Source organism: Sinohyriopsis cumingii, chromosome 2 (genome assembly GCF_028554795.1).
Source record: "Sinohyriopsis cumingii isolate HCF-2022 chromosome 2, ASM2855479v2, whole genome shotgun sequence".
NCBI classification, from domain to species: Eukaryota; Metazoa; Mollusca; class Bivalvia; order Unionida; family Unionidae; genus Sinohyriopsis; species Sinohyriopsis cumingii.
Genome location: NC_142962.1, coordinates 52,884,574 through 52,899,492, shown reverse-complemented (window position 1 = coordinate 52,899,492; position 14,919 = coordinate 52,884,574). Strand labels below are relative to the sequence as shown.

Genomic DNA, 14,919 nt, shown 5'->3' with positions numbered 1-14,919 from the left:
CATACATACATACATACATACATACATCACAATGCTCAGATCCATCACGACATACATGTACTAAGCCTGTTTGATCTGAGAACATTGGAATCGGTTGTAGAAAAATCTTTGATTTGAATTGATTTCATGATTGTAGCGATTTTTCACAAGAAAGTATCAACTGTATTCTTGTTAGTTATGCCATTTTTCGAAATAGTATTCAAAATGTAAATGGAAGAAAATTTATTCTAAATATAGTGTGTTTTTGCATGGTATGCACAAAGGCAACAAACACAGAGTAGATTTCATAATGGATATCAGTGCAATAGCTACAGAATCTGTTTTCCGTCGAATTGAAACTGTTCTATTTATGCACACTGAACGATTCATAAATTCTAAACAGTCATAAAACCTAGATAAGATTGAACACAATTTGCACAGAGGAATAAGCTAATACACTTTACAATTACTGTTATCTTCCCAACATAAACAAATTATTTCCTTCTGATAGTTAAATAAGCGTCATCTCTCTCTCTCTCTCATTTACCAAACTGTTTTTATATATTTTCAGCCCCCTTCAACTGGCGCAGACAGGCAGCCAGCAGCAGCAGCAGTAGTAGCAGTGGAGGTGGCGGTGGAGGTGGTAGTGGCGGGTCTCCACCTAACTTTGATCCTAATGCAGTGAATCAACTTCAAACCAACATGCTTGACCCTTCTCAGTCAAAGCTGGGAACTAGCGGAGGAGGAGGAGGCGGATTCAACCCGGACACATTCAACTCAGTGAGTTTCAATTTCTTCAACCCAAGCGCCCAGAGTGGCGGTGGTGGCGGCGGTGGCGGCGGCGGCGGCGGCGGCGGTGGTAGTAGTGGGTCTGCACCAAAATTTGACGCCAACCAGGTCAACCAGTTAAAAACAAACTTCCTTGATCCCTCTCAGTCCAAGCTAGGAACTAGCGGCGGAGGAGGAAACGGATTCAACCCGGACACTTTCAACTCTGCAACATTCAACTTTTTCAATCCACAAAATCAGTTAGGTAAATAAATGAGTCGTAAGCAAATAAACGAGGTCAGATTTTATGCATGCTTTGCCTTTAATTTAAACGTTTTTGAATGTGTCAATTAATATCCTTCACAATGAAAAAAGAAAATTCCCGTCTGCACGCATTAAGTTGGAATAGTTTTAATATAAGACACCCCGCAAACCAAAATTGTATTTTCTTCATTTGTAACGTCAAGAAAGTTCCATGTTATGTTATAGGTAAATGAAATATTTACTTGAAATTAAATTCCTTTCATCAAAAACATTATATACAAGATAAGAGAATGAATCTTCTAATACTCATGGGCACGACATATGTGTGAAAAAGTTGCATATCTGGACTTATTATATGCTCATTTTTTTTCCCCGTTAACTTTACATTGTCAGAATCGTTCAATATTTCCCGATACTGAACGCGCGCGACAATACACATATAGCATTCACGTGAATAAAGGAACTACTTTCTATTGTAAACAAACAATGACGCAGACACCAGCACTTTTGATTTGTAAACAAATCATATACACTCGCGTAGAGGCTCTTTACGTTGTGGTTATTTAAATTTGTTTCTGAATGAACTAAAACATGTTTCGTGGACTGCTAAATAACCCAGCTGTTTAGGCACATTCCGCGTTGACACAATTTTACAGATTTAGGCTAGCTACATTATATAAAAGACGGAAGATTATGTCCTTACAAATAACATACAAGTGACAAGGCATATACATTCTTCTTTATCTGGTGATAAGAATGGCAAAATAAAATATACTTACAGTTTTACATCCTGAATTTCCTTAAAATATTTTTTCTTAATTCTGCAAATCCGAATTACATGAGCCATATCATAGGTTTTCAATCTGGATTACACATTTCGAAAGTGTGCTGTAATTTCGATGGTAAGTGCAACTGCATCCTCCTTACTGCACTCAAAATGAAATGAACATTAAATTCCATAGCGTCTTTTTGATAATTGCAATTGAAAGACTTCATATTTTTCCCACGTTATGATTTCAAACATTCAATGACAGAAACAGAAACACATTTGCAGACGTAAACTTGCTTCTCCCGCGCCACTTCAATCCGATGTATTTCATGTATAATTTGCACAGATGAATCCAGTTCAAAATCACAACCTTTCGTCGAATCGAAACAAAATACCAAAATATATTCATTCCAGATCAAATGGAAAAGTTGTTGCAATGCGCATTCATTCACAATATGACTGCAAATTTCAATTTTAACTGGACACGCCATTTTCTTTCGAAAGTTATGTCGACCGCGCGACTAAGTTCAAATTTATCTGGGCGGAGTTATGTGCGCATTAATAATGATGTCACTGTGTAATGTCAAATCTGCGCTTGTGTATTTAGTTTGGAATACGGCATTCATTCATTTACGTTGTTCCTTGTAGTGTATTTTGTTTATATAATTAAACCTTAGGTAGAATAAAAAAATGAGCATATAATAAAAAGGTTACTGCATTTGTATGGGAAAATATGAACTCATTTTGTCGGAAGGATATACTGCACTCACAAGTTCGTGAGAGGCACGCAGGAAAAAACAAACGGATACTTAAACATATTTTAGACATACATACATACATACATACATACATACATACATACATACGCCACCAACAATGCACAAAGATGGTCGTGAATTTAGTTTGAAATAGTGAAATTCTTGGTTACGAAACTATATATGGATATTTGGAGGTTGATTACTTGGAAGAGATGTCACAAAGAAGCAATCTGAAGATCCTATGGGTTCCGAATCGTGCGAATATTGTGAAAGAACCATCAACTATCATCACTTTGCGACCTGTTTTGCAGATTTCTGGTTAACGCCAAATGTACGTTCTCTGATGTTCTTGGTAGCGCGCGTCCAAAAACGCGGTAACGACTAGAGTTATTCTCAGAACAACAAACATGGCAAATTATACTCGGTGTGTTCTTCCATCTTCTTTTCTTGTCATTCGTATTATGAGGTGGTGTAAGTTCTTATTCCGTCAATAACGTTCGCGAACAATGTTCTTTGTGTTAGGGTGAAAAGAAACAACAGAACGCTGTTCGCAAATCAAAAATTGTCTTGCCAGAAAAAGTGCCTGATAAGGACATCAACGATGACCTAGATACTGACACAGATCTTGTCAATGACCGTGCATATGGATGAGTGGCGATTAGTGACTGTGAACGACAGTGTTCAAATTCAGTGTATTCAAGAATGGACAAATGTTCTTTAACATATATTTGAAAAATGTCGTGAAACAAGTACGGTGGCAACATCTGGATTAACCCTAACCGAGTATCTCAAAACTTTACGGATCGAATTAGTTGTTGTTATTGCTGTGGGGTTTAATGCCATTTTTCAACACACGATATGCTATACATGGCGGCCAGTATTAATGGTGGAGGAAGAACCCTGGAAAACTCTGGAAAGAACCACCGACCCACGAGAAGCTACCGGCAAGCTTTCTCACATACCCACACTCGCTGAATCCGAGACTCGAAGGATCGCATTAGAAATGAGAGACGAAATTTACAAATCTAATTTCAACGAATAAAAACAGCATGCAAATATATCCGTCTGAAACATAATAAAGTCATTATTAAGGTTGTAGCGTTCGTGTTCGCCAAAAAAAAAAAAAAAAAAAAAAAATACTAGCTGAAGGCAATTCATAAAAACAATATTAAGACGTGTATCTTGTGAAGTTTTCTGGGCTAATCTGATAAAACCCAAGAATTGCATATAATAAACGGATTTGACAAGCACTGGTAATTTTCTCCTGACCTTTGAGCTGCCAGCTGCCTTAGGTTCTTGTAAATGCTCCCCACCCCCAATCTTTGTGAAGGGTGAGGGTTGATTGGCGGATTGTACCTTCTTTCAAGGTGTCCGCCCCATTCGGTTCTCGTTATCTAGGAGATGATCGCCCTTGGTGTTATTGCCCGGATGGAGTAAACTTATAGGTAGAATAAATAGTGATCTGAGCAGATATATAGAACAGAACGACTCGAGCCCCCGTACATTAAAAATCAAAGTTTAATCAATTACATAAACGATGGTGGTAATACATAAGGAAGATACACTTCTTTTGGAATTAAGTTTTCACCGAATTTCAAAACACAAATATATTTACAAAAATAGCTGATCTGTTTTACTGATAGGATTAGTTCATCATACGATCGAGTGAACAATCGCAGTCGTTGCATTGTACAATTGCATAACCTGCTTATTTCTGGTTCACTCCAATTTCACTGTAGCTGTTCTCTGTCCTTTCGCCTTTTTCCTTTCTTTTTCTCTCCCAACCTCCCTACTGTCTTGCCTCCTTTCGGCCCTCAAACTGTGTGTGGGTAGGTGGATATGTAAGCATGTAGATACACAGATACTTGAATACATCAGTGCGCAGGTACATTTGAGAATACTTCTGGGAATACGTCTGAAGAGCTATTTCCCTCCTTTTAACACAGACTGAGAACAACCTAAATTTTCTGTCGGTTATCCTACTGGAAATAGATCATTACTCCCCTCTCGTTATCAGGCTATTTCATCGGGCCAAGCATGGCAAACCTAGACAAACCTAGTTTCATAAGATTAATGTACTTCCTGATGGCTTATTCACCACTTCGCATTAACATACACAAAATATAACAGTTCCGCTCTCGTCTGAATTAAACAAATAAATGAATGAAATTCACTACATAGCTGAAGTACCTTATGTTCAGCGAATACACACATTCAAATCTTTAGCATATATGAAATTATCTAAGATCGATGAATTTACACAGCTTCTCGTAACTCATATTAACTAAAGTAAGACATGAAATTCTTAGATCCTATTTCATATATATATATATATATATATATATATATATATATATATATATATATATATATATATATACTCAACACATTTATAGTTATATTAAGGGAATTGATCTATAAATTGAAACAACTAAATTCATGCACATTTTATCAAATAATTCAAGCAAAACATTATATTAATATCTACGAATCTCATGAATTTGACGCAAATACCTGTTTTGCTTTCAAGCCTTGTTCGTTTATACCGCCAAAATTGTGTCCGTCGACCGGTCCATTGTACAAATGTTATATGAGAGAATGTCTTCCGAATTGACTAACAGAGTCCTTTGTACCCTTACTCTTGCAGCAAAACTTAGACTAATCAGATTTTTCAATGGGGGGGGGGGATATTTACAGCTAGAAAATTTCGTGTTTTAAACACGCCCCTTATTTAGCGTAACCAATCAGGATGAAATACATTTACCGCCTTTTCCTCTAGGCGTCAAAATTGGGGTCAACTTGACCTAGGTCTTCGAATAACTGTTTCTAGAATTTTCTAAGTTTGATAGTTCCACTATGAAATCGAAGTTAGCCGTGTCCCTAATAGTCCGTCTCGCGGTTAAGTAAACGAATGCTTAATTTAAAAATCTCTACCTCTATCCGACCAGACATTAGAAATCACTGCAGTATAGCGATTTAACAATCGCCTGTACCCATACATCTAATTATTGGTTCTCTGGTCCAAACTAATATGCTTTTTGTAGATCGACATAAATTTGCCCCATCACATAGTCATTTCCTTGAAAAGTAAATTCAGGGATTTTACTCTCCAAAGTTTGGAGATCTAATCTTATTCATTTACACGTCCTCATGTGAATCCTTCACCTCAGACGTCCTAAGTCTACTGAAGCAGTCAGCCCCTACATTCTCGTTGTCCTTTATATACCGTACCTGGACTTGGTACTGTTTCAGAAGTAATGACCATCTCATTAATCGTCCATTAGTTAGCTTAACGTGAGCTAAATAAGCGAGTGGCTGGTGGTCAGTTTCTAAAATAAATTTTCGTCCATACAGGTAACGTTGGAATTTATATGGGCCAAAGATAATTGCCAAGCATTCTTTCTCAGAGATTGAAAAATTGCGTTCTGCAGTTGACAATTTCCTGCTACAGTATGTAACTGGGAATAGGTTTATGTCGTGCTCTTGTAATAACACTGCCCTTAAACCTCTATCACAAGCGTCAGTAGGTAAGACAAAATCTCGTGTCACATCAGGTAATTTCACTACTGCCTCCGACGTCAGTCTGTCCTTCAACGTCTGAAATGCTCGTTCACATGAGTCTGTCCATATAACTTTCGTCAGAGCCTTTTCCCGATTCAAGTCAGTCAATGGGCTAGCAATAGCACTAAGTTAGCAACATATCGACGATAGTACACTGCCAGTCCCAAGAAAGATCGAACTTCGTCTTAGTTGTCGGTCGTACTGTGTCCCTAAGTTAGTCGACCTTTGAACCATCTGGGGTTAACGTGACTTCGCTGAGGGTATGACCTATGTAAGTTAGTTTTCTAAACCCTATATGGCACTTAGATGGTCGTGCGGTCAGTCTCGATTGTCGAAGTCGTTCTAAAATGTTTTCCTAAGGAAAATTATATGATCGTCCCATGTAGCTGTCGCTAAGGGTAAATCGCCCATGAAGTTTAAAACTCCAGTCCCCCTTAACGGTTCAAGTAACTTTCTCATCATACGCGTGAAGACGCTCGGCGCATTCTAGACCCCGAATGGTATGACTACCCACTGGTTGGTCCCATCTGGAGATGCGAAAGCAGGTTTTGCTATATCTTCACTTCGAACTGGAATTTGCCAGCATTTCTTGGACAGATCGATTTTCGAAAAATACTTCGCACTGGCCACCCCGGCAAATACGGATTCAGAGTCAGGTAAAAGTTCTACTTGGAATTCCGTGATCCTGTTCAACTTCCTGTAATCGACGTACCGTCTTTCTTCTGTATTAACGCCACAGTTAAACTATATGCCGACTAAACTGGCATAACTAGCAAGTCTATCATAGCTTGAATTTCATTCCGGACAGCTTCTAATTTCGCATAGGGTAGAGTATATGGTTTTAACTTCACTGGCTTCTTATCCAGTAACTTCAGGATGAACTCCTCCAGCTCCATCTTGCCATGTTGTTTTGGCAAGACACTTGGGTAATCTTGGGATAACGACTCCACCTCCTTACGTTGCTCTGACGTTAAAGTCCCGTCAAGGACATCGTCGACGTAGATTTCTTCCCTCGTCCAAGGTAACGTTTCGAGAGATTTACGTGGTACAACTTCACCTTGTTTGCTACCCATATACCTTGGTTCGGTCTACCCTTTTTCTCTGTTACAACGAATGTTCCCCTCCATGAGGCTTGAAGTTTGTTGTGCTCTAACGGCAACAACAACAACGCATTGTCACCCACTTCGAAGTGACTTTCCTTCTTCATTTTATTGTAATATTTGGCTTGACGCCCCTTTGCCTAGCGGAGATTCTCCTGAGACAATTTAGAAACCTCTTCCAGCTTGTTGCGGAGATCAACAACATATTGGTAGGTTGTCCGCACTTCCTCAGATGTTTGTTCATTCGTCCATAATTGCTTTAATACATCCATGGGTCCCCTGACTGTCCTTCCATTGACTAACTCAAAAGGCGAAAACCCCAAACTAGCCTATAGTACATATCGATACGCAAAACGTATCGCGGGAAGGTATCGATTCCAATCCCTGGGTCGACCCACACAGGGATTTTTCAGAGCATGTTTCAATGTTCCATCGAAACGCTCCACAAAACCATTACACAGCGGATGATACGGGATAGTCGTCAGGTGTCTAATGGACAGTAATCTACTTACATCTTCCATCACCTTGCTCAAGAACTGCATCCCCTGGTCAGTCAGGATCTCCTCAGGGACACCAACTCTCGACCAAACTCATGACAAGGCCTCACTCACCGTGACTGAGTCAATGTTCTTCAAGGTACCGGGTGGCATAATCTACTATCGTTAGTATATAACGATTACAACTTTCTGCCGCCGGCTTTATCTGATCTACTATGTCCGTCGCCACCCTCGAGAAAGGTTCGTCAATCAGTGGTGTGGTTACTAGTGGCACCGGGCGATGGGGGGAGGTTTTTTTTTCGGTGTCACCCACTAATACTTGTCGCACAACAAACAAAACCTCCGAACATCCCCGTACACTCCTGACCCGTAGAACTTCCACACCAACCTATCTCTGGTCTTCGCCACGCCCATGTGGCTTCCAAGTAGACCCTCGTGTACGCAACAACTTGTTTGAACGTATTTGTCCCTTTCTTGGCGTACCGATACAAAATACCACGTGGCGCTGATGTTTATATAATCAGGTTTCCACCAAAGCGGATTACACTGAATTCATCAGCAGCGTTGTTGTTGATGTTGACTTGAACGAGCTTGTGATTTTCTAAGATCAAACTAGAAATTTGCTAACACCCAATGTGGACTTTCAAAATATATTTTAAAAAAAACATTAGCATGGCTGAGGTCGACAACGTGTTGGCGGAAATGAAAAGCCTCCGGCGACTCCAAGCACAGTTACAGAGTGATCGAGTAGATTAGTATGATAATATTGACTTTACTGAGTACTGACCTAGGTTAAAGTGTTCTACCCTACGTGACTTTCCTCTTCCATAAGCATATGTGGGTACTGTACACACGTGATCACGTGTTCGTAATAGAAGGAGAAATGCATCGGGATTGGAAGACTTGAACCTAGGTCTCAAAAGCAAAATGCAACACCTCTATTATCATACTACTAAAGTGAAATTTTAACGAGATTTTTTAAAACAAGACGAAATATATCCGGCGTTTATTAAGTGATGTACGTTTCATTTTATTATATACCGACGTGCTTCTAAATGAAAGCTTAAAAGATTAAACGTAGTTTTTGGTACATCACCCCCACCCCTATTTACGTAATTTTATCTCACTTTCTTTGGTTGATGATATAAATATCCGCGATTTAAGAGGGTGATAGGATTAGGATAACCTAAATTCTTGCAGTAAAGTACAATTTTATACACACACACACACACACACACACACACACAGACACATACATACATACATACATATATACATACATACAAATATATAAATTCTTGCAGTAAAGTACAATTTTATACAGACACACACACACAGACACACACACATACATACATATATATATAGACTGAGGGGAAATAACTTAAAAAAAGAAGTAAATACGCTAACAGTATAGAATTAGATTTCTTCAGCAAACAACTTCTCATTCCTGAAATGTAATGCAGTTTCAATTTATTTGGTTCTAGCGCACAAAGTGCTCATTTTGATGCTGCAGGTATAACTTCCAAATGGCACCCTCATTCAGGCGTTTCATGGCATTATGCGAAAGCTTGTATTATCACATATGGTAATATTAATTAATTTTCCGCACGAGTTACAACAGGCTTTATGCCGTATGTGGTATGAAAAAACATTTGGTTTTCTCACGCTTTTTCCTTTATCTTGCCAAACAAGAGTTTAATTTCGTCATCATAGAGTTTCTCAAAATGAATCTGGGAAAATCTTGGGAATACATTTTTAAATGTTATTGGTGATAAATATATAGCTTTAAAACAAAAACTGCAACCTAGAATAGTTTTCTTCGCTATTAAAGACAAGGGTCTAAAAGGATTAAAACAGTCAAAAACCTACTCTAATGAGTCAGATAACCGTGTATTGATTGGTTGAACACCAATGATGACGTCAGTTCGAAATTATCAATAAGGACATGTTTTTCACCTGTAAAAATACAGGAATGGAAACATTTGAACATTTTTCACCAATAATTTTCTGTGTTTCACACATTATTAAATAATAAAAAGGAATAATTTAATAAAAAGTAAAGATACACAGGATATTTTCTTTTCCTACGTTAATACCGGATATATTCCATAGCGTGTTACCCCCACAAAAAGGTGATATTTTAACAAGATGACATATATCTGGTATTTACGCTGGAAAAGCAAACTGTTTTCTATTTAATGCCATACTTGCCGACCGCTCCGGTGGCCTAGTGGTTAGAGCGTCCGCCTCGGATACGGGAGGTCGTGGGTTCGATCCCCGACATAGTCATACCGAAAACATTCAAAATGGTACTTAACAGCTGCCTCGCTTGGCGCTCGGCATTAAGAGGTTAGTGCTAGAATATAATGCTACATGTCTGCGGCACCGTTATCTGACTCATTAGAGTCGGCAAGTATGGCATTAAATAGAAAACAGTTTGCTTTTCCAGCGTAAATACCAGTGCGAGACATCACTTTAAACTGCCAGACTGCAGACATCGTAGCGATATGACTGAAAAATTGTTAAAGCTAGTTAAAAATCCAAATCACACACACACACACACACACCAAACTTGCCGAGAATAGAAGCCCTGAAGATTTTACTCACTCCTAAGGAACAACGCTCCCCCCCCCCCAAGCTTTTCCTAAATTCGCCTCTCTTGTCTTCACAAACACAGCAACAATATATATATATATATATATATATATATATATATATATATATATATATATATATATATATATATATATATATATATATATATATATATATATATATATATATATAGCCAGTTGTTATCATTACTGGAGATTCCCTGCCGTGTTCTCATAGAATCTGACTTGTACGCTAAAAAAGCAAAGATAACCAAGCCAACTCATTAACAAACAATGTCATATAAGATTAAATTATTTTTGAGGACACTTAAACCATATAAATCAGAGTTCATCTTGTAAATCTATAATGAATGTGTGTTTGCGTTTCACTACATGACTAATTATTTTCACTTATCGCCAATATTTTATTACGAATCTATATATACATCCTCCATAATAACTAGCTTTAAAATGAATTACTGTGTGGGTAAGTAGATGGGATAAAATTATCATCGGATATGGGTGAAACGCGCAGTGGTTGCTGAGCAAAATTTTGATATATTGTACTGCCTTCAAGAAAAAAATAACCACTCTGTTACTAGTTCATACTATAAAAAATTAAAATTACACACACACACACACACACCATAAAAAAACGCTCGCACACATACATCAGGCTCAAGATTGTCGAAACAAGTTGTTTAATTCAACATACTATTATCAACTAACTATCATTTCCGTTGAAAAGAAATGGAAATAAAGTTCGTGGAAAAATATTTTACATTATGTTTTTATCTGGCGGCACAGACTATATAGTAAAGAATTAAGGTTGAAGAAGGTTATAAATGAACATGATTTTTGCCATCATTAATTTTGGTTTGGATTGAACAAGAATTCATAGTAGTCAGGTTAGGTATGTGAGAAGTTTAAATATACATGTGCTCTAAAAAATAGTATCTTTGAGTATATATTATTAAATTACTTAAAATACAATTTCCATTGAATAATAACAATAATCATCACCATCATCGTCGTCGTCGTTATAGAGTGCGGATGTTTCTTTTTCCAAAAACAACAATCAGCTGTCATCAGCCTTTTTTGGCGACAAGGGCAGATTTAACAAACTGCGGCGAGACAAGGTACTATGCTTAAAGATACTAGAAAAGGCTACTTGCATCAGAAACTCGAACTCGTGGTCCAGCGGCTAAAGTCAGAGGCTCTGCCAGCTAAGTTATACCCTCTGAAAGAAAATGTATTACAGTTGATTATGTTGATTTTGAAAGAATACAATTAAAATTCGCACGTCTTTTATAAACGGCTGATTAAAAATGTACTGTTCTCGTACAAAGTTGCTGATAACTTTCAAAAGACCTCCTTAAGGTAATATCGTCAAACAATGTTCAAACGTCTATGCTGTCAGTTGCCCTCCATTTCAGGAACTGTACGTGGTAGACAATACACATACGGATATGTAATTTTGGACTTTGTAGATAATTTTAATTAGTTAGGACTAGTGTTTTAGAAACCTAGGGTCGTTTTGATGTGCTACAGAGACTGTTCTGGAGAAGGTGTCAATCAACATGATCCAGAATAATACTACCAATCTACAATGTCCAGTGAATATAATGTGTGATTTATTTGATTCTTTTGTTTCTCCATTTGTGTCTTGTGGTTGTGAAATTTGGGAATTTTTGAAAAACAGACAATATTGGACGGGTGCATAGAAAATATTTCAAGTGGTTATTGGTTACTCGATGGGACACTTTCTACCAACAATATATTTATATATGGGGAGTTTGGCAGGTATCCACTTATTGACGTACTGAAGCTTACCGTATGTGAAAGAAAGAATTATAAAAACTGGGTTTATAGTATGAGAACTATTCTATTTGGGTTCATGATTTGGAAAACTCTGGTATTACCCTAATTCAGTCCATATACGTTCCTTCTTGTCGCATTTTTTACCGAAAAACTAAAAGACGTATTTCATTCTAACTGGCGTTCAGCAGTTGCCTCGGCAATGTTATACGGATATCAAAATGTAACAGATGTGTTGGACACCACTACTTATCCTAGAACGATTGTTAATGCCAGCAATAGAGAGGCTTTAAGTAAATTAAGGGATTCATTATACCCATTATATACTGAGACTGGTAGACATGTACGAAAAGAACGAAATGAAAGGATATGTGCACTTTGTGAAAATGAGATCAAAGAGGAATACAATTTGTATTAATCTGCCCTCTATACCGCTCTCTTAGAAAGTCTTTTATTGATCCTTATTTTTGGCAGAAACCAAGGATGTACAAACTACTTCAATTAATCAAAAATGAAGATTTATCAACTCTAAAATAATGTTAAATTCATTTAGAAAACGGGGACTATTAATACTTTTTATCGCTATTTCCATACATCATTAATGATTAATGAGTGCAAATTCATCATTGATCTATAGCCTGCAGTTGAAAGAATGCTTATATATTCGTATTATTGCGCCATGGGCGGATGAATCTGCTTCATATCAACACTTTAAATGCCATGTTATTTGTAAATACATACATACATACATACATATATATATATATATATATATATATATATATATATATATATATATATATATATATATATATATATATATATATATATATATATAGTATGCACGCTGTATCATTCATATACCACTAGATGTATAAATGCTCATTAATAGGGAAATAGAAAAATTTATACAACGAGTGGTATATCAAAGATACAACGTACATACTATACATATATTTTATTTATATCACATTTAAATAGGCTTACTTGCATTTCCAACGCAGTTAAGACTAGCTACCAGCAACTGTTTATTGATGATTTTGATGGAATTAATGCACACAAAAAACTGGCCAGTGTGTCCGTTACAAAATGTAAGTTTTAACCTTTTGCGAGTAATCGCAGTCTCATTTGCAAATTGATTCTTTGTTTCATTGGGTTTTTGAACTTCTAATTTCATTCATATTGATTAGATGAATATAAGACACACTTGTGATTTAAATAAGAAAGATGGTTTAAATGAAGAACGTAGAGCACTACAAACACAACATGGATAAATACTTGAACATTGAACGCGCAGGCTTTCACATAATGGCTAGCAGATTGAAACGGGTTGGAAATATAAGCAAAGCGAAATGAGGACTCAGCGAAGGTAGTTAAAACATTTAAATGCATTTACAGTTCATCAAAATAATGATTATTATTTAATTAACATTGCTATCGACCATACAAATGATTTTATCTTCCGTTTCTTTCCCATATTCGTTGCTTCGTGTGACTACATCTTCCCATCAATCATAGGTCCCGAGTGGCAGGGTTGGAGAGACTTACCATAAATAAGTTTATTCATGGCCCATTCCTGCGTCTCTTTATTGGTCGATTCGTCTGACGCCTCACCAATCCACACAGTAATAGAGTAGGTAGAGCGGCCTTCGGACATTTTAATAGTAAATAATGTTTCTAGAGCCATATTTATATGTTTCATCGAACGTGAAGAAATGAAAACAAACAAAGCATTAAATAGTGTACAGTATTTTATATTCCTCGTAACAAAATTAAATGTGGAGTATATGCCTAGACATTTACTAACCGTTACTAAGTCAAAGGCAGGGCCGGATTTAGGCCTAAGCTAAACAAGCTACAGCGTACAGTCTGGAGGGGCCTCTCAAAATTTCAGAATTTGTTTTTTTAATTTGATACAGTTTTGTTATAATTTATATTTAAGTAATAATTTAACCCATGATTTTTTTTGCATAATATGTTCACTGTTATTATCTATGCAATATATTTTATATAAATAACATAATTTACATTGTAATAATTAGAAAAAAATTGTCAAGTTCAGTTGTTACACATCCTTCTTCTCTGTTAACAGTTAACCAAACAGGGTCTCTACAGCTCCCATAGGTATAGTGCCTCACCGCATTTAAATCCGGCCCTGGTCAAAAGTTCTTGCAAGGTACACTGCTTGAAAAAATATTTTTACTAGTACTTAAAAGATAAAGAAAGACAAACTTTGCTTGACCTTTACTTAACTTTAATACAAATTTTAAGAATAAGTTAAAGGTATTAAAGATGATATTTACAAATAATTTTAGGGTCCTAAAATGCAAATAAATGGCCCACTTTACCAATCAACAAAAGGTGTATGAAAGAAAAACTTTAAGTTTGTAAAGAGGTAGTAAATTGTTCCAAGTACGTACTTGGTGCAAGTTCAGTTTACATATTGTTTTCTCTCATTCCACATTCTTCCTCGTATTCTCTCCTTTATGGGCGGGGGTGGGGTGGGGTGGGGGACAGGATTTCTATGAAAATCTGCACCATGTTTAATTCATTTAGAAGACGGGGATTATTTCTTTTATTGTTATTATATTACACGTTATTATATTACAACGCTAATGAGTAATCAGTGGAAATTCATGACAGATTTAGAGAATATATAGAAGCGATAACATACTGTTGCAATATATTATAATGTTGAAACAATATTTATACATGCGTATATTAATACGCCATGGGCGGATCACAATTTGATGTACCAATAGTACTGATATATCAAATTGCTTTATACGAACACTTTAAAAGCCATGT

The 14,919-nt window shown here is 36.7% G+C and overlaps 1 protein-coding gene across 1 annotated transcript in view; it reads left to right on the top strand.

Annotated features, from left to right (window-relative positions):
* The window catches only part of LOC149804860 (uncharacterized), a 33,275-nt gene extending 32,255 nt beyond the window's left edge, over positions 1–1,020 (top strand). The window contains exon 10 of the mRNA XM_089951249.1: positions 578–1,020. Coding sequence (XP_089807375.1) covers positions 578–1,020 — 443 coding nt within the window. The remainder of the gene's footprint in view (positions 1–577) is intronic.
* Positions 1,021–14,919: the final 13,899 nt, after the last annotated feature.